The sequence below is a fragment of the Rhinatrema bivittatum genome, chromosome 2 (genome assembly GCF_901001135.1).
Source record: "Rhinatrema bivittatum chromosome 2, aRhiBiv1.1, whole genome shotgun sequence".
Classification (NCBI taxonomy): domain Eukaryota; kingdom Metazoa; phylum Chordata; class Amphibia; order Gymnophiona; family Rhinatrematidae; genus Rhinatrema; species Rhinatrema bivittatum.
In genome coordinates this window covers 3,264,716-3,287,442 of record NC_042616.1, presented here as the reverse complement: position 1 = coordinate 3,287,442, position 22,727 = coordinate 3,264,716, and the positions used below count along the sequence as shown (strand labels likewise).

Here is a 22,727-nt window from a genome sequence, read left to right as displayed (position 1 = left end):
GCACATCCGGATGTCTCTCGCTTTTCAGTATTTAATCCTTTTTTGCTTGTCTCAAGAAATACTTTAGTTAAGGACGATATTGCAGACTCTATGGAAACTAAAGCATTCCAATCTGTATCTAGAATCACAACAGGAGACTTCAGTAGTGTAAACAAAGTCCCTGGAATTATATTCAATAATTCATTTGGTGTAGTAACGTTGTTATCGTATTTATTTATTTATTTATTGTTTTTCTATACCGGCATTCATGATACAATCACATCATGCTGGTTTACAAATAACAGGGGGTGTAGTAACATAGAACATTGAACAAGTGCAAAGAAGCAATAAAGTTACATTAAAACAGTATGCTGGTAAAGCCTCTTTAGGGAGACGAAGTTGCATCTCCAACCGAGGTTCTCTCACCTTTTTCAGATTCTCTTTCCCCGCCTTCTCTGCCTGGATCTGGGATCACAGTTTCATTCCCTCTCTCCCTTGAGGGACTCGGCAGATCTTCAGTTTCCACTCTCCTCAGTCCTTGGGACGGGGATGGTGTCATTGGAGACCCCGGGCTCAGCGATATCATCTCGGCCATTGAGAGAGATCTGAGCTCCAAGGTCTCTCCCATCGCAGCCCTCGCTTCCAGTGTCTTTGGGATTGACGATAAAGATCTCTCGACTTTCACTTGTTGGACGCCGTCTTCCTTCTCAGTAACAGTATTCTTCAGCTTAGCTTTGCACTTGGTATGCAGCATCCTGCAGGTGCTAAATTCTTGAGGTAATCACAAAAGGTAATAGAAATCACAAGAGAGAGCTCCTCCGTGACATCTTACAAGTCGGCCATCTTGACTCTCGCCTATCCACATTAAATTTCATCTGCCATTTGGATGCCCAATTTTCTAGTCTCACAAGGTCTTCCTGAAATTTATCACAATCTGCTTGTGATTTAACTGCTCTGATTAATTTTGTATCATCTGCAAATTTGATTACCTCACTTGTCTTATTTCTTTCCAGATCATTTATAAATATATTGAAAAGTACTCCACTGCCCACTCCCTTCCACTGAGAAAATTGTCCATTTAATCCTACTCTCTGTTTCCGGTCTTTTAGCCAGCTTGTAATCCATGAAAGGACATCGCCACTACCACATCTTCTAGGTTAACCGTGATTTGGTTAGTCCATCTGAATCATTACCCATGAAAACCTTCTCCAGTACGGGTAACTGCCCAACATCCTCTTCAGTAAACACCGAAGCAAAGAAATCGTTTAATTTTTCTGCGATGGTCTTCTCTTCTCTAAGTGCCCCTTTAACCCCTCGATCATCTAACGGTCCAACTGATTCCCTCACAGGCTTTCTACTTCGGATATATTTTTTAAATGTTTTTACGGTGAGTTTCTGCCTCTGCGGCCAACTTCTTTTCAAATTCTCTCTTAGCCTGTCTTATCAATGTCTTATATTGAATTTGCCAACGCTTATGCATTATCCTAAGAACATAAGAACATGCCGTAATGGGTCAGACCAAGGGTCCATCAAGCCCAGCATCCTGTTTCCAAGAGTGGCCAATCCAGGCCATAAGAACCTGGCAAGTACCAAAAACTAAAAGTCTATTCCATGTTACCGTTGCTAGTAATAGCAGTGGATATTTTCTAAGTCAACTTAATTAATAACAGGTAATGGACTTCTCCTGCAAGAACTTATCCAATCCTTTTTTTAAACACAGCTACACTAACTGCACTAACCACATCCTCTGGCAACAAATTCCAGAGTTTAATTGTGTGTTGAGTGAAAAAGAACTTTCTCCAATTAGTTTTAAATGAGCTACTTGCTAACTTCATGGAGTGCCCCCTAGTCCTTCTATTATCCAAAAGAGTAAATAACCAATTTGCATTTACCTGTTCTAGACCTCTCATGATTTTAAACACCTCTATCATATCCCCCATCGGCCATCTCTTCTCCAAGCTGAAAAGTCCTAACCTCTTTAGTCTTTCCTCATAGGGGGGCTGTTCCATTCCCTCTATCATTTTAGTTGCCCTTCTCTGTACCTTCTCCATCGCAATTATATCTTTTTTTAGATGTGGCGACCAGAATTGTACACAGTATCCAAGGTGCGGTCTCACCATGGAGCGATACAGAGGCATTATGACATTTTCCGTTTTATTCACCATTCCCTTTCTAATAATTCCTAACATTCTGTTTGCCTTTTTGACTGCCGCAGCACACTGAGCCGACGATTTCAATGTGTTATCCACTATGACGCCTAGATCTCTTTCTTGGGTTGTAGCACCTAATATGGAACCCAACATTGTGTAATTATAGCATGGGTTATTTTTCCCTATATGCATCACCTTGCACTTATCCACATTAAATTTCATCTGCCATTTGGATGCCCAATTTTCCAGTCTCACAAGGTCTTCCTGCAATTTATCACAATCTGCTTGTGATTTAAGTACTCTGAACAATTTTATATCATCTGCAAATCTGATTACCTCACTCGTCATATTTCTTTCGAGATCATTTATAAATATATTGAAAAGTAAGGGACCCAATACTGATCCCTGAGGCACTCCACTGCCCACTCCCTATTTTCTTCTATTGGATCCTTCCTCCAATTTTTGAATGAAGATCTTTTGGCTAAAATGGCTTCTTTCACCTCCCCTTTTAACCATGCCGGTAATCGTTTTGCCTTCTTTCCACCTTTCTTAATGTGTGGAATACATCTGGACTGTGCTTCTAGAATGGTGTTTTTTTTTTTAACAATGACCACACCTCTTGGACATTTTTTACTTTTGTAGCTGCTCTTTTCAGTTTTTTTCTAACAATTTTTCTCATTTTATCAAAGTTTCCCTTTTGAAAGTTTAGCAAGAGAGCCATGGGTTTGCTTACTGTCCCCCTTCCAGTCATTAATTCAAATTTGTTCATATTATGATCACTATTGCTAAGCGGCCCCACCACCGTTACCTCGCTCACCAAATCCTGTTCTCCACTGAGAATTAGATCTAAAATTGCTCCCTCTCTCGTCGGTTCATGAACCAATTGCTCCATAAAACTGTCATTTATTCCATCCAGGAACTTTTTCTCTCTAGCATATCCCAATGATACATTTACCCGTCATTATTGGGGTAATTGAAATCTCCCATTATTACTGCACTACCAATTTGGTTAGCTTCCCTAATTTCTCTTAGCATTTCACTGTCCATCTCACCATATTGGCCCAGTGGATGGTAGTATACTCCTATCACTATAGTCTTCCCCAATACACAAGGGATTTCTACCCATAAAGATTCGATTGTTGATTTAGTTTCATGCAGGATCTTTATCCTGTTGGACTCTATGCCATCCCGGACATAAAGGGGTAGATTTTAAAAGGAGCGTGCGCGTGCACATGTACGCCGATTTTATAACTTGCACACACAGTTATGTTTATTCACTGCTTTACTGACTATTAAAAGCACGCACATACTAAATAATATTGCGCAATAGTTAACTTTGCCCCAATACTTTAAAAAAAGAAAATTTCCCAAGCAAAACTTACTGATTCATTTCAGCCACCAGCAAGGTGATCCTCGCCTCTCAATGCTCCCACTGGATTGTGGGTTACTGAGCTCTTCCCTTGCATTATATATTGTGCTTCTAATGTAAATCAGTGCAAAACAATGCCTTTGGAGATTTACACTACAGATAGCTGTCCTGAGTGACTCACTGCTGCTCTGATTAACAAATAATGGTACCTAATCAAATCAATCCACAACCTTAACACTTCAGTGAGCCAGAGTGTCTCACTGCTCTCTTGATTAACAAATGTTGGTAACTAATCAAACCAAATCACACTACCTTAACACCTTTCCAAGGTGATTAGTTGAAGTTTTCAATCTTTTTACTTAGGTATACACTGCTCCTAGCTTATTTCTAGGTTCTGGCTACCTTTTTCTTTTTTTAATATACAAATACATTAACTTCTGCTTATTAGCTGCCTTACTGACTATTAAAAATACAAACAGTCTAACTTCTGTTCATTCACTGCCTTACTGACTATTAAAAGCACAAACACACTAGATAATATTCCCCAACAGTTAACTTCACCCCAATACTTTAAAAAAATAAAGGGGCAGATTTTAAAACCTGCACGTGGGCACAAATTTGTTCATGCAACCCGGAGCGAACAAATCTACACCCGATTTTATAACATGCACACGCGGCCGCGTGCATGTTATAAAATCCAGGGTCGGCACGCGCAAGGGGGTGCAAAATTGTGCGACTTACACACGCCGAGCCACGCAGCCTGCCTCCGTTCCCTCCAAGGCCACTCCGATTTCGGAGTGGCCTCGGAGGGAACTTTCCTTCCGCCCCCTGCACCTTCCCCTCCCTTCCCCTACTGAACCCCCCCCCCCCCCCCTTAACTTTGTTGAAGAAGTTGCGTGGACCGGCTGACGGCCGGCCCGCGATCCCAGGCACAGCGGCAAATGTCCGCTGTGCCTGGAGGCGCAGGCCATGCCCCGCCCCACCCACACCCCACCCCTTTTTGCAAGCCCCAGGACATATGCGCATCCCAGGGCTTGCGCGCACTGCCGAGCCTATGCAAGATAGGCTCAGCGTGCGCAGGGGCAGCTTTTCAGGGGTTACACGTGTATCTTACGCATGTAGCCCTTTGAAAATCTGCCCCAAAATTTTCCAAGCAAAACTTACTGATTCCTTTCAGCCACCAGCAAGGTGATCCTCTCCTCTCTGTGCTCCCACTGGATTGTGCTCCTACTGGATTGTGGGTGCAGTAGCCTGTGCTATTATAGTCCCTCAGCAGGTTACTGTGCTGTAGCCTGTGTTATTATAGTACCTCAGCATGGTACTATGCTGTAGTTTGTGCTATTATAGTACCTCAGCAGAGTAACATGCCTGTGCTATTATATTACCTTGGCAGGGTAATGTGCTGTATCCTGTACATTTATAGTATTTTTCTATACCGTCATTCAGTTGTATTCCATCACAACAGCATAATACTCGGCAGAGTATTATGCTGTAGCTTGTGCTATTATAGTACCTTGGCAGGGTATTATGCTGTAGCTTGTGCTATTACAGTACCTCGGCAGGGTAATGTGCAGTAGCCTATGGCACGATTTAAAAAACATAAGAAGCAGAAGGGCTTGTGGCCCGATCTCACCCCTACCCTGCACAATTTCATATACGACCTATTGACCTGCGCCTCCCGCACCTACAACCCCTCCTGCTCCCAGTGTCCTATTGTACTTGGGTCAGAGCCTGACGTCTCTGGTTCTCTTCAAATATATAAATATGATGACACCACCCGGACACTCACCTTTCCACTGTCCTTATGAATCATGAACCCCCAAACCCCTGCACTCTCTCCACACCCTCCCAGTACCTTAAAATCCCCTCCAGGGAGCAAGGTGCACATTTATCCTCATCACTGCACGTGCCCTTCTCAGGTTACGTGTGCACCCTGCATGTCGCAGGTGATTTTGAGGTAGTGGGGACCTGAGTGGGTCTCAGTAGTGAAGGATGGGCAGTATATAGGGTTTGTGGGTAAGGGAGTGATCTGGGGTGTGCAGCTATATTCATACATTTTTAGAGAATTGGGGAAGGGAGTACAAACCTGTGCACTCTGGGCATTTTTTTGGATATTCATGGGTGGATGTGTTCAGGGTGGGCAATGCATTGCCCAATTGGGCCATAAAAGAAATTTTGTGCGGGGGATAAGGGGTCAGACCATAGGCCATTTTATATCAGTGTTACTTAACTGGATATCTGTTGATTTCTGTCGCCATCTGCTGGTCAGTGAGAATGTATGTTTACCCTCACTGGGTGGGTGGGGGAAGAGGAGGAATGTCAATTTTTAAAAGCCTGTGTTTATGGATAGATGCAATTGTAAGGTATTTCTTTAATTCTTTTTCCACTTTATCCTTTTCTAGGTGTTGTTCCACAAAAGACGTTTTCATACAAGGTGAATGTAATATATATTATCCACTTTCAAGCTTTTCTACTCAGCAATGTTCTCCTTCTAAAGAGGCGAGATCAGAATATGTGATCTGCAGGATCCTGGGAGTCCTTGTAATATCTGGGAGTTTGCAGGATCTCGAGAGTCTCTGTAAAATCTGGGGGCTACCAGATCCTGTGATTCTCTGTATAATCTGGGAATTAGCAGGATACTGGGACTCTCTGTGTAATCTGGGGATTAGCAGGATCCTGGGATTCTCTGTATAATTTGGGGGTTAGCAGGATCCTGTGAGTCTCTGTGTAATCTGGGGGTTAGCAGGTTCCCGGGACTCTCTGTATAATCTGGGAGTTAGCAGGATCCCGGGACTCTCTGTATAATCTGGGGGTTAGCAGGATCCTGTGAGTCTCTGTATAATCTGGGAGTTAGCAGGATCCTGGGACTCTCTGTATAATCTGGGAGTTAGCAGGATCCTGGGACTCTCTGTATAATCTGGGAGTTAGCAGGATACTGGGACTCTCTGTACAATCTGGGGTTTATCAGGATCCTGGGACTCTCTGTATAATCTGTGGGTTAGCAGGATCCTGGGACTCACTGTATAATCTGGGAGTTAGAAGGATCCTGGGACTCTCTCTGTATAATCTGGGGGTTAGCAGGATCCTGGGAGTGTCTGTATAATCTGGGAATTAGCAGGATCCTGGGACTCTCTGTATAATCTGGGGGTTAGCAGGTTCCTGGGACTCTCTGTATAATCTGAAGGATCCTGGTATTCTTGATATAATCTGGGGTTTAGCAGGATTCTGTGAGTCTCTGTATAATCTGGGGGTTAGCAGGATCCTGGGAGTGTCTGTATAATCTGGGAGTTAGAAGGATCCTGGGACTCTCTGTATAATCTGGGAATTAGTAGGTTCCTGGGACTCTCTGTATAATCTGGGGGTTAACAGGATCCTGGGATTCTCTGTATAATCTGGGGGTTAGCAGGATCCTGGGACTCTGTGTATAATCTGGGGGTTAGCAGGATCCTGGGAGTCTCTGTATAATCTGGGGGTTAGCAGGTTCCTGGGACTCTGTGTATAATCTGGGGGTTAGCAGGATCCTGGGACTCTCTGTATAATCTGAAGGATCCTGGTATTCTTGATATAATCTGGGGTTTAGCAGGATTGTGTTGTTCTCTCTATAATCTGGGTATAAACTTGTTCCAGGGGTTCACTGTTTAGTTTTGGCACTGGGTGAAAAAATTCCTGTAATCACCTTTGACTATCCATAAAGCACATCACGCCTCTGCTCTCTGACACACCCCATGCATTATTTATTTATTTATGTATTTTTAAATTTTATTCATCACTTTCCAGGTTTTACAATAAAATCTTTCAAAGTAATGCAGACATTATCAAATAAAATTTAAAACAACAACATCAAATAAACATAACATATAAAACACTGCATACAAATTCTTTAACACAGCCATCAGTATTTATGCCGTCCCGAAATTATTCTGCCTTCTTGCTATTAATTTCTGTTTTCTTGGATTTACCTTCTGCATTCCATCATCTAATACTTTTAATTCATTGTTTGAAGCTTTACTTTGTAGCTTCTATAAATTCTCTCTCGTTTCTCTGGGAACTGTAAGTTTGTATCAGTTTTACTAACAAGACTTTTTTTTTTTCCAAAAACATTTTCATTCAGTCCTTGGCTGCCATTCCCCTGAGAGAAGGCATGTCAGGTGGTGGAAGGCACTGAGATGTGCTTTCTTCTATCTTTGAAATAAAAAAATCACACTCGTATCTCCTTCACTTCACAAACTCAAACAAAAACCCCTCTCTCACACAATACACACAACTAAAGCAAATATCTTTCTTACTCCCGGGTTTCGGCTCCATAATTCTGGAGATCCTTACGTTTCCTCTTCTAATTTGCTCCACAAAAATATACAAATCTGTTTCAGTGCAATGCTAGCAAATGCATTTTCAGTACAATAATACATGGATAAGAGGCCATTTCCCGCAAACTAGCAGTGGGCATTCCCCAAATCAGTGCCTGGAGGGAGAGGTACCTATGTTCTGGATTACAGACTCAGCGTGAGCCAGCAACACATTGCTTAGGTCAGGATCAGTGAAGAGATCGGCGTGAGCTAGGCTCTCGTTATAATTACCTACAAGCACAGCACGTTTCGTTAAGAAAGGATCAGGCAGTATTATTTTTATTTTCTACCAAATGTAATTCATTCTTCAACTCTGACAAAGTTTGCCATCTGCATAGCTGAGCAATGTTTTAGATTTCAGCATCCTTCCTCATATTTTATTTACTCCATGGATCAATTCTTGCAACAGCTATTGCATATCTCTATTTACAATCTAAGAATTCTTAGGGTCTAATTAGGAAATATTTATTTTGACGCCATAGCTCTCCAAAATTAATCTACTGAATATAATTTTAAATAATCTCTATATGCCAGTAAAATAAATTCTACAGAAAGGTACAATAAAACTTTCTAAATTCCTCAGTTCCAGGGATTCTTTATATAATCTACAGATTAGCAGTATCTGAGGAGCCTCTGTATTATCTGGGGATTAGCAGGATCCTGGGAGCCTCTGTATAATCTGGGGGTTACCAGATCCTGGGATTCTCTGTATAATATGGGGGTTAGGAGGATCCTGGGACTCTCTGTGTAATCTGGGGGTTAGCAGGATCCTGCAATTCTCCGTATAATCTGGGGGTTAGCAGGATCCTGGAAGCCTCTGTATAATCTGGGGGTTACCAGGTCCTGTGATTCTCTGTATAATCTGGGAATTAACAGGATCCTGGGACTCTCTGTATAATCTGAGGGTTAGCAGGATCCTGGGACTCTCTGTATAATCTGGGGGTTGGCAGGATCCTGGAAGCCTCTGTATAATCTGGGGGTTACCAGATCCTGGGATTGTCTGTATAATCTGGGAGTTAGCAGGATCCTGGAAGCCTCTGTATAATCTGGGGGTTACCAGATCCTGGGACTCTCTGTATAATCTGGGGGTTACCAGATCCTGGGATTGTCTGTATAATCTGGGAATTAGCAGGATCCTGGGACTCTCTGTATAATCTGGGAATTAGCAGGATCCTGGGACTCTCTGTATAAACTGGGGGTTACCAGATCCTGTGATTCTCTGTATAATCTGGGAATTAGCAGAATCCTGGGACTCTCTGTATAATGTGGGAATTAGCAGGATCCTGGGACTCTCTGTATAATCTGGGAATTAGCAGGATCCTGGGAGTCTCTGCATAATCTGAGGGTTAGCAGTATCCTGGTAGTCTGTATAATCTGGGTTTTAAGAGGTTCCTGGGACTTTCTGTATGATATGGGGTCAGCATGCTCTCATTAGTTAGCACTACAAGAGTAAGTGCCCTCATCCCCTCTCAGAAACCTCCACACATCTCTGTCCTTTGACCCAATTGAGATCATGGAACATACCATACTCATTTAGAGGCAAATATAACACACTTCTCTTTTAAAATATAATAATGTGATTCCAAATTCTCACCCATAAACTGCTTTTGATGCTTAGGATCTTTACATATTCATAGATATACGTTAAACTAATTTTATTACTTTAGTTGCTAGCTAGCACACATTCACACTTACATGATATGTGTTACTAGCTAGCGCACATTCACACTTACATCATGTGCGATACTAGCTAGCGCACAATCACACTTACATCATGTGCATTACTAGCTAGCGCACATTCACACTTACATCATATGCGTTACTAGCTAGCGCACATTCACACTTACATCATGTGTTTTACTAGCTAGCACACATTCACACTTACATCATATGCGTTACTAGCTAGCGCACATTCACACTTACATCATATGTGTTACTAGCTAGCGCACATTCACACTTACATCATGTGTTTTACTAGCTAGCGCACATTCACACTTACATCATATGCGTTACTAGCTAGCGCACATTCACACTTACATCATGTGTTTTACTAGCTAGCGCACATTCACACTTACATCATATGCGTTACTAGCTAGCGCACATTCACACTTACATCATGTGTTTTACTAGCTAGCGCACATTCACACTTACATCATATGCGTTACTAGCTAGCACACATTCACACTTACATCATGTGTTTTACTAGCTAGCGCACATTCACACTTACATCATATGTGTTACTAGCTAGCACACATTCACACTTACATCATATGCGTTACTAGCCAGCGCACATTCACACTTACATCATGTGTTTTACTAGCTAGCACACATTCACACTTACATGATATGTGTTACTAGAGAGTGCATATTCACATTTACATCATATGCGTTACTAGCCAGCACACATTCACACTTACATCATATGCGTTACTAGCTAGCACACATTCACACTTACATGATACGTGTTACTAGCTAGCGCACATTCACACTTACATCATATGCGTTACTAGCCAGCGCACATTCACACACATCATATGCGTTACTAGCTAGCACACATTCACACTTACATGATATGTGTTACTAGCTAGCGCATATTCACACTTACATCCTATGCGTTACTAGCCAGCACACATTCACACTTACATCATATGCGTTACTAGCTAGCGCACATTCACACTTACATCATGTGTTTTACTAGCTAGCACACATTCACACTTACATCATATGCGTTACTAGCTAGCACACATTCACACTTACATCATGTGTTTTACTAGCTAGCGCACATTCACACTTACATCATATGTGTTACTAGCTAGCACACATTCACACTTACATCATATGCGTTACTAGCTAGCGCACATTCACACTTACATCATATGCGTTACTAGCCAGCGCACATTCACACTTACATCATGTGTTTTACTAGCTAGCACACATTCACACTTACATCATATGTGTTACTAGCCAGCACACATTCACACTTACATCATATGCGTTACTAGCTAGCGCACATTCACACTTACATCATGTGTTTTACTAGCTAGCACACATTCACACTTACATCATATGCGTTACTAGCCAGCGCACATTCACACTTACATCATATGCGTTACTAGCTAGCACACATTCACACTTACATGATATGTGTTACTAGCTAGCGCATATTCACACTTACATCATATGCGTTACTAGCCAGCACACATTCACACTTACATCATATGCGTTACTAGCTAGCACACATTCACACTTACATGATATGTGTTACTAGCTAGCGCATATTCACACTTACATCATATGCGTTACTAGCTAGCGCACATTCACACTTACATCATGTGTTTTACTAGCTAGCACACATTCACACTTACATCATATGCGTTACTAGCCAGCGCACATTCACACTTACATCATATGCGTTACTAGCTAGCACACATTCACACTTACATGATATGTGTTACTAGCTAGCGCATATTCACACTTACATCATATGCGTTACTAGCCAGCACACATTCACACTTACATCATATGCGTTACTAGCTAGCACACATTCACACTTACATGATATGTGTTACTAGCTAGCGCATATTCACACTTACATCATATGCGTTACTAGCTAGCGCACATTCACACTTACATCATGTGTTTTACTAGCTAGCACACATTCACACTTACATCATATGTGTTACTAGCTCGCACACATTCATCATATGTTCTGCTCAATCAGCTGCTGTCTGTGTCACTAACTTCCCAGTGTAGCTGACAGGAGTCCTACATCACGAGTGCCATGGAAGTTAATCAGCTGTCTGCAACAGGCAGATAAGTCAGAAATAAAAGGTTATTGTAAGGATATTGTTAGAAAAGACATACAATACAATGTGATCAAAGGGGTGACAACATAGCCACTAGCTAATTCAGCAGGAATGAAAGACGGACCCAGACAAAGAAAATCACCAATTATATTATCCTCCTGGCATCGCAAAACTATGGGCCTGACTTTAGAAAGCATTTACGTGCATAAAACCGGGTTTTACTGGCGTAAGGGCACTTTATTCGTCTAGGTGGACTTTTCAAAATTGCTAGGTTAGACTCTTACATTTAGACGAGTATCTCCCTCGAAAATTACTTCCATAAAGGGGAATTTTAAAAGTCCGACGCGTGCTGAAATTAGGGGATGCCTGAATATGTCAGTCCGACACATGCCAAGCAGATTTTAAAAGATGTTCAGATATGCGTGTACTTGCTGCCTGTGCACAAATGTAAAGTTCAAAAAAGGGGCATGAGCATGGTCCATGCGTTCCTGGATTTAAACTTGAAATTAGCACTGGTGCGCGCTGAGCTCCCCTGCCTTTATAACTTTACTTCTGCTATGGATGATGTGTAAGAGATAAAACAAAAAATCTAGTAAAATTCCGTATAATCTGGGAGTTAGCAGAATCCTGGGACTCTCTGTATAATCTGGGGGTTAACAGGTTCCTGGGACTCTCTGTATAATCTGGGGATTAGCAGGATCCTGGGAGTCTCTGTATAATCTGGGGATTAGCAGGATCCTGGGAGTCTCTGTATAATCTGGGGGTCAGCAGGATCCTGGGACTCTCTGTTTAATCTGGGGATTAGCAGGATCCTGGGACTCTCTGTATAATCTGGGGATTAGCAGGATCCTGGCACTCTCTGTATAATCTGGGGGTTAGCAGGATCCTGGGACTCTCTGTATAATCTGGGGGTAAGCAGGATCCTGGGACTCTCTGTATAATCTGGGGGTAAGCAGGATCCTGGGTCTCTCTGTATAATGTGGGGATTATCAGGTTCACAGGACTCTCTGTATAATCTGAGTGTTAGGAGGATCCTGGGATTCTCTGTATAATCTGGGAGTCAGCAGGATCCTGGGTCTCTCTGTATAATCTGGGGGTTAGCAGGATCCTGGGACTCTCTGTATAATCGGGGTGTTAGGAGGATCCTGGGATTCTCTGTATAATCTGAGGGTCAGCAGGATCCTGGGTCTCTCTGTATAATCTGGGGGTTTCAAACATAGCCACTAATCTAGCTGGCGTGAAAGACTGACCCAGAGAAAGAAATCTCCTGCTATATATTCTCTTGGCATAGCAAAACTATGTGCATATGGTTAACTTTGCACTTTGCAGCTCGGTAGAGATATGGAGAGATAGATTTTATTATTATAAGCAGCACACAGAAGTGCTGTCATCATTTTACACTTCTCTCTCCAGAACACTGCTACATCCTGTACCAGGAGCTGCAAGGGAACGGACTTCCACTTTGCAAGTTCTTTTTTTTTTTTAATTTCTATCCTAAATTTAATCACGTACGTTCACAATTCTGCGCGGATATCTAATTTTTTTTTAATAATTTTCTCTTTATTAAATTTTTTTAATGTTACATAATTTGCAAACATTTAAAGAAAATTTACTGAGCACAGACATTTGTATAAAACACATAATTTTATCCTAAACAGAGAAAATAAATTTACTTAGCCCACAATATACCCGGGAGATCCTCACAGAAGACATTTTTAATTAGGAAATTTACAGTACCCTTTCCAACTCAAACATTCAGAAAGCATTAGCATTAGGTTAATGTTACATTGCATTGAGCACTTAACCCTTTAATAGAGATGTGAATCGTGTGATCAATCGTCTTAACGATCGATTTCGGCTGGGAGGGGGAGGGAATCGGATCGTCGCAGTTTGGGTTTTTTAAATATCGTGTAAATCGTGTAAATCAAAAACCGGCACACTAAAACATCCCTAAAACCCACCCCGACCCTTTAAAATAAATCCCCCAACCTCCCGAACCCCCCCAAAATGCCTTAAATTACCTGGGGTCTAGAGGAAGGGTCCCGGTGTGATCTTTTACTCTCGGACCTCCGTGCGTTGTAGAAATGGCACCGGCGCTACCTTTGACCTGTCATATGACAGGGCAAAGGTAGCGCCGGCGCCATTTTGTTTTTTTGTCCCCCAACGGCAGGAGCGTAGGAGATCGCTCCCGGACCCCCGCTGGACCCCCAGGGACTTTTGGCCAGCTTAGGGGGGCCTCCTGACCCCCACAAGACTTGGCAAAAGTCCAGCGGGGGTCCGGAACGACCTCCTGCAGTCAAATCGTGTTGCCGTATGGCCGGCGCCATTTTGCGCAAAATGGCGCCGGCTGGACTTTTGGCAAGTCTTGTGGGGGTCAGGAGGCCCCCCCAAGCTGGCCAAAAGTCCCTGGGGGTCCAGCGGGGGTCCGGGAGCGATCTCCTACCACGAATCGTTTTTCCGTAGGGAAAAATGATTCGACTGCAGGAGGTCGTTCCGGACCCCCGCTGGACTTTTGGCAAGTCTTGTGGGGGTCAGGAGGCCCCCCCACAAGACTTGCCAAAAGTCCCTGGGGGTCCAGCGGGGGTCCGGGAGCTATCTCCTACACTCCTGACGTCGGGGGACAAAAAAAACAAAATGGCGCCAGCGCTACCTTTGACCTCTCATATGACAGGTCAAAGGTAGCGCCAGCGCCATTTCTACAACGCACGGAGGTCCGAGAGTAAAAGATCACACCGGGACCCTTCCTCTGGACCCCAGGTAATTTAAGGCATTTTGGGGGGGTTCGGGAGGGTGGGGGATTTATTTTAAAGGGTCGGGGTGGGTTTTAGGATGTTTTAGTGTGCCGGTTTTCCCGCCCTCCCCCTTCCCCTCCCCCTTCCCCCGATTTACGATTTTTTGACGATAAATCGGGGGAATTGTTATTGTATCGCGGCTCTAACGATTTTTGACGATTTAAAATATATCGGACGATATTTTAAATCGTCAAAAAACGATTCACATCCCTACCCTTTAATAAGGTTTACACAGGTGCTACTTCAGGGGCAGTCTCTGGCAAGACATTAATTCTATCTTTTATAAATTTTTCTAGCTGACGTGGTTGAAAGAAGGTGTAAGTTAAATCTTGAAATTTTATGAAACACTCGCAGGGCTGTTTTCCTCCTGGTCTGTGTCTCCTTTGCATAATCTGGAAAGATTTAATACTTTCAAACCACAAAACACTTCCGTTCTATTACGAAAATATTGCCTAAGGACCCAGTCCCTATCCGTGTCTAGCAGAAAAGTAATTAATAACGCTGCTGGCTGGGCTTCTTCCAGCAAGGACGACTCCAGAATCGCAGATATATTCAAAGGAGATCGTGGTTGCAGTTCTTTTCCTTCTATTTGAGTCTTTTTCCTTGTAGGGAGGTAGTATATTTTTAATAGTGGGGTTAAGAACGCTTGAGGTATTTTCAAAGTCTCTATAGCAAACTTTGTCCACATTTCTATTGATGTTACCGAAGTTTTTGGAGAAAATTAATCATTCACAAATGTTTACTTCTTTGTTGATTTTCCATATTCTCTAGTTTTCTCAGTATGTATAAATTATCTTTAATTATGCCTTGATTTAACTTTTTCATTTCCCCCATTTCAGATTTTAATTGTATAACGTTCCCTTTTATTTTCTATGATTTTTTCCTTTATTTTTTGCAATTGTGACTCAGTCTGTGCAATTTTTCTTACGATAGGTTTGAATTGTATATTCATATTATTGCTCATTGCTTCAATTGCCATCCATATTGACTCAAGCGAAAAAGATTCTGGTCTTACCAGCGGTGTCGGCACGGGGCTAAGATCCTGCAAATCTTCCTCTCTGAGTTCAGGAACTTGCCAAGAAGCTATCTCCTCGAGCGCCTGCTTCTCTCCTCTATCGGGTGTTAAACCCTCTGGTCCTGCGGTTTCTGCAAGCACCGTCCTCCTGTAGCTGTCTCCAGCTCCGGCTCTCGGCGTCTCCTCCTCTCCGGTACAACCCAGAAGAAATTCCGGGTGTCCGAGGGTAGCTGTCCGACTGGCCGCAGGGTTTCCCCGGGGGCTGTTCTTTTGTCCAGGGAGGGAGATAGCAGTGAGTCAAGCAGGGCGCCGGCTGTATCAGTATCTCCACGCCGTCCCCCGCAGCAACTCCTCACCCGATGTTACTGCTTCTCTAAGGAGGTGAGTCTCCATCGGCCCCCGTATCGCTCCAGCAGGAGACTCCAAAATCAGCCTCTCTCTCGCTGGCCCTTCTTTTCCGGACAGAGTGGGGCATGAGGAAAATTTTTCAGATGCCAAACAAATCGGAACGGTAGAGAGAGATGTTACTCGTCCTTCCTCTAATGCGCCATCTTGGATCTCCGGATATCTAATTTTTAATCAAAATCTGAGACCTGATTCTACTCTTATCTCTCTGTCTTTGCCCACTAGTTGTCATCCTCCTGATTACCACTAAGGTATGGGCTGAGAAATGGCTCTTATCTATCACCTTTACCCTGCTGGTGTGGTCACCACCATAGCTACTGCCTATATATGTCACACAATATACACTCAGCTTTAGAGAGATATGGAGAGCAAGCTGTGAGAGTCAATGCATAGTACAGCATGGCACACACACTCCATACTAAGCACAAACATGTAGTGAACCAGTGACAGTGCAGCTTATTTCTTTCAAATCACTTTTACAACTTTTCCTGGAACTCTCAACTCTGAAGCAAGGAGCTTCAAAATCTGAGCATGGGCTCTGAAACTGATCACACAAGTGAATGAAAATGGAGTTTGGTCAAGTTTAACATTTTCTTTCACTTTAAAAAAAAAATAGAAGAGATAACTCAGGCTCGGCTGGTAAAAATAATGCTTGGAATTGATTGGTCCTGCTCCTTTCTCCAATCCCACTGGCTCCAGGCTGTCTGATCTTACTTCTAAAACAATAAATCCTCTGCAATGCTTAATGCTCCTCATATAGAATTTAATGGCAATGAAATGAAGCAAATATGTCTTTGCCTGAGCTATTTTGTTTTGCTGCTAATGAAACAAAATGATTTTTTTTAAGTTATGGTTTTTCATGTGGTTTGCAATTGAACGCAGGTCTCTAAAGCAAACTCCACTTACCTTTTGCTGGTTGAGGATGTGAGACATTTCTCTTTCTTGGTTAAAAATTGCACAAGACATTAGGACAGATGTTTATTCTTGTTGATTCTCAGGCCCCCACAGACTCTCTGGCATATGATAAACCTTTCACCCTCTGTTCTCCACAGACCTTTGCATTTGGGTTTTCCCTCTGACGAACAACATTAATTATTCTCAGTCGGGGGCTGCCTTGAAGATTCTGCAGTAAAATGAAGCCATCACTCTGCCTGATCCTCAGCCTCCGGATATTATAATATTGTCTTTCCAGAATATCATCCACCCCAACACAAAGACATCACCTAAAACACACACAGACACACCGATCATTGTATAACATTATTTTCTCTATTACAGACAAATTACAAAACAGCACCCCCTGCCTCCTGTATACACCACCCTGCACCACTGCCTTCTGCCTCCCTCAGCTACTTCTGCTCACTCCTGCACATCCCAGAGGCTTCACATGCAAGAGTTCCCAGAGCAGGAAACCTGAAGCACTGATGGGAGGGAGGCTGAAAAGGATTGTCAGGGTGATGGATATCTGGAACAAACTCAGACATCACCACCACTCCTCCAACACCCTCTGACCCCCTCAGTTACTTCTGCTCACTCCTGCACATCCCAGAGGCTTCACATGCAAGAGTTCCCGGAGCAGGAAACCTGAAGCACTGATGGGAGGGAGGCTGAAAAGGATTGTCAGAGTGATGGATATCTGGAACAGACTCAGACATCGGCACCACTCCCCCAACATCCTCTGACCCCCCTCAGACATCAGCACCACTCCTCCACCTCCTCCACCTCCTCTGACCCCCTCAGTTACTTCTGCTCACTCCTGCACATCCCAGAGGCTTCACATGCAAGAGTTCCCGGAGCAGGAAACCTGAAGCACTGATGGGAGGGAGGCTGAAAAGGATTGTCAGAGTGATGGATATCTGGAACAGACTCAGACATCGGCACCACTCCCCAAACATCCTCTGACCCCCCTCAGACATCAGCACCACTCCTCCACCTCCTCCACCTCCTCTGACCCCCTCAGTTACTTCTGCTCACTCCTGCACATCACAGAGGCTTCACATGCATGAGTTCACAGAGCAGGAAACCTGAAGCACTGATGGGAGGGAGGCTGAAAAGGATTGTCAGGGTGATGGATATCTGGAACAGACTCAGACATCACCACCACTCCTCCAACACCCTCTGACCCCCTCAGTTACTTCTGCTCACTCCTGCACATCCCAGAGGCTTCACATGCAAGAGTTCCCAGAGCAGGAAACCTGAAGCACTGATGGGAGGGAGGCTGAAAAGGATTGTCAGGGTGATGGATATCTGGAACAAACTCTAGTGAGGGCTATAAACCAGAAACAGAATTAAAGCATTCAGGGGATAAGCACAAAGGGACCTTAGTGATGGGGAAGGGGAGGGAAGAGAGCACAGATCAAGTGAAACCTGTGACTGTGCAGACGGGGAGGGGAGGGGAGGGAGGTGAAATTGTACCTAACTACTGATATCTTCCATGTTTCTGTGTCACCTCCTCAACAATCATTTCCCTTCCCTTCCCCTCACTACCCACAGCACCAGGAACCCTTCAGTTCTGACCCACACAGCCAGCGCCACCATCCTGTATCACCCTCAGAGAGCAACACCCACTCCCGTCCTCTGATACCCTCAGAGAGCAACACCCACTCCCGTCCTCTGATACCCACAGACAGCGGCACACGCTCCCGTCCTCTGATACCCACAGACAGCGGCACACGCTCCCGTCCTCTGATACCCACAGACAGCGGCACACGCTCCCGTCCTCTGATACCCACAGACAGCGGCACACGCTCCCGTCCTCTGATACTCACAGACAGCGGCACACGCTCCCGTCCTCTGATACCCACAGACAGCGGCACACGCTCTCGTCCTCTGATACCCACAGACAGCGGCACACGCTCCCGTCCTCTGATACCCACAGACAGCGGCACACGCTCCCATCCTCTGATACCCACAGACAGCAGCACACGCTCCCATCCTCTGATACTCACAGACAGCAGCACACACTCCCATCCTCTGATACCCACAGACAGCAGCACACACTCCCATCCTCTGATACCCACAGACAGCAGCACACACTCCCATCCTATGATACCCACAGACAGCAGCACACACACCCACCCTCTGATACCCACAGACAGCAGCACACGCTCCCGTCCTCTGATACCCACAGACAGCAGCACACGCTCCCGTCCTCTGATACCCACAGACAGCAGCACACGCTCCCGTCCTCTGATACCCACAGACAGCAGCACACGCTCCCGTCCTCTGATACCCACAGACAGCAGCACACGCTCCCGTCCTCTGATACCCACAGACAGCAGCACACGCTCCCGTCCTCTGATACCCACAGACAGCAGCACACGCTCCCGTCCTCTGATACCCACAGACAGCAGCACACGCTCCCGTCCTCTGATACCCACAGACAGCAGCACACGCTCCCGTCCTCTGATACCCACAGACAGCAGCACACGCTCCCGTCCTCTGATACCCACAGACAGCAGCACACGCTCCCGTCCTCTGATACCCACAGACAGCAGCACACGCTCCCGTCCTCTGATACCCACAGACAGCAGCACACGCTCCCGTCCTCTGATACCCACAGACAGCAGCACACGCTCCCGTCCTCTGATACCCACAGACAGCAGCACACACTCCCATCCTATGATACTCACAGACAGCAGCACACACTCCCATCCTCTAATACCCACAGACAGCAGCACACACTCCCATCCTATGATACTCACAGACAGCAGCACACACTCCCATCCTCTGATACCCACAGACAGCAGCACACACTCCCATCCTCTGATACCCACAGACAGCAGCACACACTCCCATCCTCTGATACCCACAGACAGCAGCACACGCTCCCATCCTCTGATACCCACAGACAGCAGCACACACTCCCATCCTCTGATACCCACAGACAGCAGCACACACTCCCATCCTCTGACCCTGACAGACATGAATGCTCACATCCTACCCTGTGACTTGTGTGAGGTCACTGTGAGAGCAGACATTTGATTTCTGTGCTATGCAATTACAGCCCAGATGCCCAGCCTCAGATGTGGATAAACTGGAGATAGCGTGTGAAGGAGACAATAAACAAATCTGCGGTAGCAATGGCGTCACATACAAAAACATCTGCGATTTTTGCATAGCAAGAATGTAAGTACAGCATGTATCTATCATGCCCTGTCCCTCAGCTCACCTTACATGCCCCTGTATAATCCTAGGCTCAATGCGGCCATAGGTGCATGCAACGTGGAGAGACACACGGATGAGTTGCATAGCAAGAATGTAAGTACAGCGTGTATCTACCATGCCCTGTCCCTCACCTCACCTTACATGCCCCGGTATAATCCTAGGCTCAATGCGGCCATAGGTGCATGCAACGTGGAGAGACACACGGATGAGTTGCATAGCAAGAATGTAAGTACAGCGTGTATCTACCATGCTCTGTCCCTCAGCTCACCTTACATGCCCCTGTATAATCCTAGGCTCAATGCGGCCATAGGTGCATGCAACGTGGAGAGACACACGGATGAGTTGTAATAATTGGACCTAAAATTGAAAGCATTTTTTAGATCTAATTCTCGGTGTAACGCAGGATTTGGTGAGAAAGGTAACAGTGATGGGGCCGCTTGGCAATACTGGAACGTGATAAACACAAGTGCTCCTAGCCTGGGCAATAAAGCTCCAGATCTGCAGATTTCAGTATCAATGCCTACACGGAGAAGGGGTTCGACCAGTCTCCTATTTATTTATTTAATTTATATTCTACCACTTCAAAGCGCTTTACATTCAGGTGCTGCAGGGTAGGGCCGTGCTAGGCTGCAATCTGTTCAGGAAGGTCAGAGAGGCCAAGAACAGCAAGGAGAAGCTCCTTCTTATTTATTTATTTATATGTTTTTATATACCAGTGTTCGATTTACATATCACATCGGTTTACATACAACTTAATGGTGCAGGAAGTCAAGCATTTCCTTTTGTTTGGTAGAGGAAACATCTAGAAACAGTAACGTGAAGGATAAGAGTAACATGAATAAAACCAGTAATAATAATAGTAATAAACAATAAATAACATTTGACATAGGGTGTATCTGAGACTAACATTTTTATTTTATTTTATTTATTTAAATTCTTTTTAATATACCGTTGCTCAAGACCATGTCTTATCGTACCGGTTTACATAAAACCAGGGGACAACCATAAATAATAAAGTGAAAGTTACAATGAACGGGGAGAGTAATTCAGGATAATTGAAAGTAGAAGGAATTAGATTTAGATAACGCTTTTTAAGAAAATGTGCAACAGGCAACTATATACAATAAAGATTTGCAAGACATTGTTATTTGGGGAGAATCTCATACTGGAAAGGCTTGAGAGAACAGCCAAGTTTTCAGTTTCTTTCTGAAGGAAAGAAGACATTGTTCCAGGCGTAGATCTGGGGGTAGTGTGTTCCATAGCTGTGGTCCAGCGGATGACAGTATTCGTTTTTGAAGTGAATTGTGGATAAAGGATTTGTGTGGAGGTGCCTGGAGAGTTCCTTTGTATGCTGATCTTATCGGTCTATTGGAGTTATAGAATTCGAGTGGGATGGTGAGTTGTAGTGAGGATTGATTGTAGATGGATTTGTGGATTATGGTCAGGGTCTTGTACAGTATTCTATAATGGATAGGAAGCCAATGTAGATTTTTCAGTATCGGCGTGATGTGGTCCTTGCGACGTGAATTAGTGAGGATCCTGGCTGCTGCATTTTGCAGCATCTGTAGAGGTTTAGTTGTGGAGGATGGGAGGCCGAGCAGTAGCGCATTGCAATAGTCAATCTTTGAAAACAGAATGGCTTGAAGGACTGATCAGAAGTCCTGAAAGTGGAGGAGAGGTCTTAACTGTTTTAGAACATGTAGCTTATAGAAGCATTCTTTTGTGGTGTTGTTGATGAACTTTTTTAGGTTCATTCTATTGTCCAGAATAGCCCCAAGGTCTCTCACCTGAGTTATTGTAGGTAAGGCTGGGTTGCAGGCGAGGGGGATATTGTCATTAGGACAGATGACGAGGAGTTCGGTTTTGGATGTATTAAGAACTAGATTGAGACTGGCGAGTAGGAGGTTGATGGAGTGAAGGCAGTTGTTCCAGACGTTTAGTGTGTTGTGGAGGGGGTCCTTGATGGGGATTAATATCTGAACATGAGTAATATGTTACACAGATCGTAAGGAGTGTATTAAAAGAGAGTATCATGGCTGTTGAAAGGATAGTTATTTACAGGTGTGGTTTGTTGTAGGTGGTGTTTTTCCATGACTGCAGGGGTTAGGGCCTGGTTTGGGGTTCGTTCGTGTTTGTTGTTGTGGAAGGCTTTGTGGAATAGCCATGTTTTAAGATTTTTCTTGAACGATTGGGTGGATGGATCTGTTCTTAGTTCTTTGGGGAGGTGATACGGCAAATGATAGTGTTCATTCCCTTGTTGATATCCATTGAGTGGCTTTTGGGGACGGTGTTTGTAGAAGACCAGAGTTTGAGGAGCGAAGACTCCATGGGGGAGTGTGGAGGTGAAGGGCAGTGGTCAGCCACTTGGATTTGTCGTTGTGGAGAATTTTGTGTATGATGGTTAGAGTCTTGTACTGTATTCTCTGAGGGATGGGTAGCCAGTGTAGGTCTTTGAGGATGGGTGTGATGTGGTCTGATTTTCTGCTGTTTGTGAGCACTCTGGGCGTGGTGTTTTGGAGTAGTTGGATAGGTTTAAGGGTGGAGGCTGGGAGACCTAGTAGTAGGGTGTTGCAGTAGTCGAGTTTAGAAAAGAGAAGACCCTGTAGAACTGTTTGAAAGTCTTGTGGGAATAGAAGTGGCTTGAGTTTTCTTAGAATTTTGAGTTTGTGGAATCTGTCTTTTAGCAAGTTGTTGATGT

The 22,727-nt window shown here is 44.2% G+C and overlaps 1 protein-coding gene across 1 annotated transcript in view; it reads left to right on the top strand.

The window, feature by feature from the left end:
• The window catches only part of LOC115086008 (ovoinhibitor-like), a 50,666-nt gene that overhangs the window by 10,410 nt on the left and 17,529 nt on the right, over positions 1-22,727 (top strand). The window contains exons 2-3 of the mRNA XM_029592589.1: positions 5,901-5,932; positions 19,869-19,990. Coding sequence (XP_029448449.1) covers positions 5,901-5,932; positions 19,869-19,990 — 154 coding nt within the window. The remainder of the gene's footprint in view (positions 1-5,900; positions 5,933-19,868; positions 19,991-22,727) is intronic.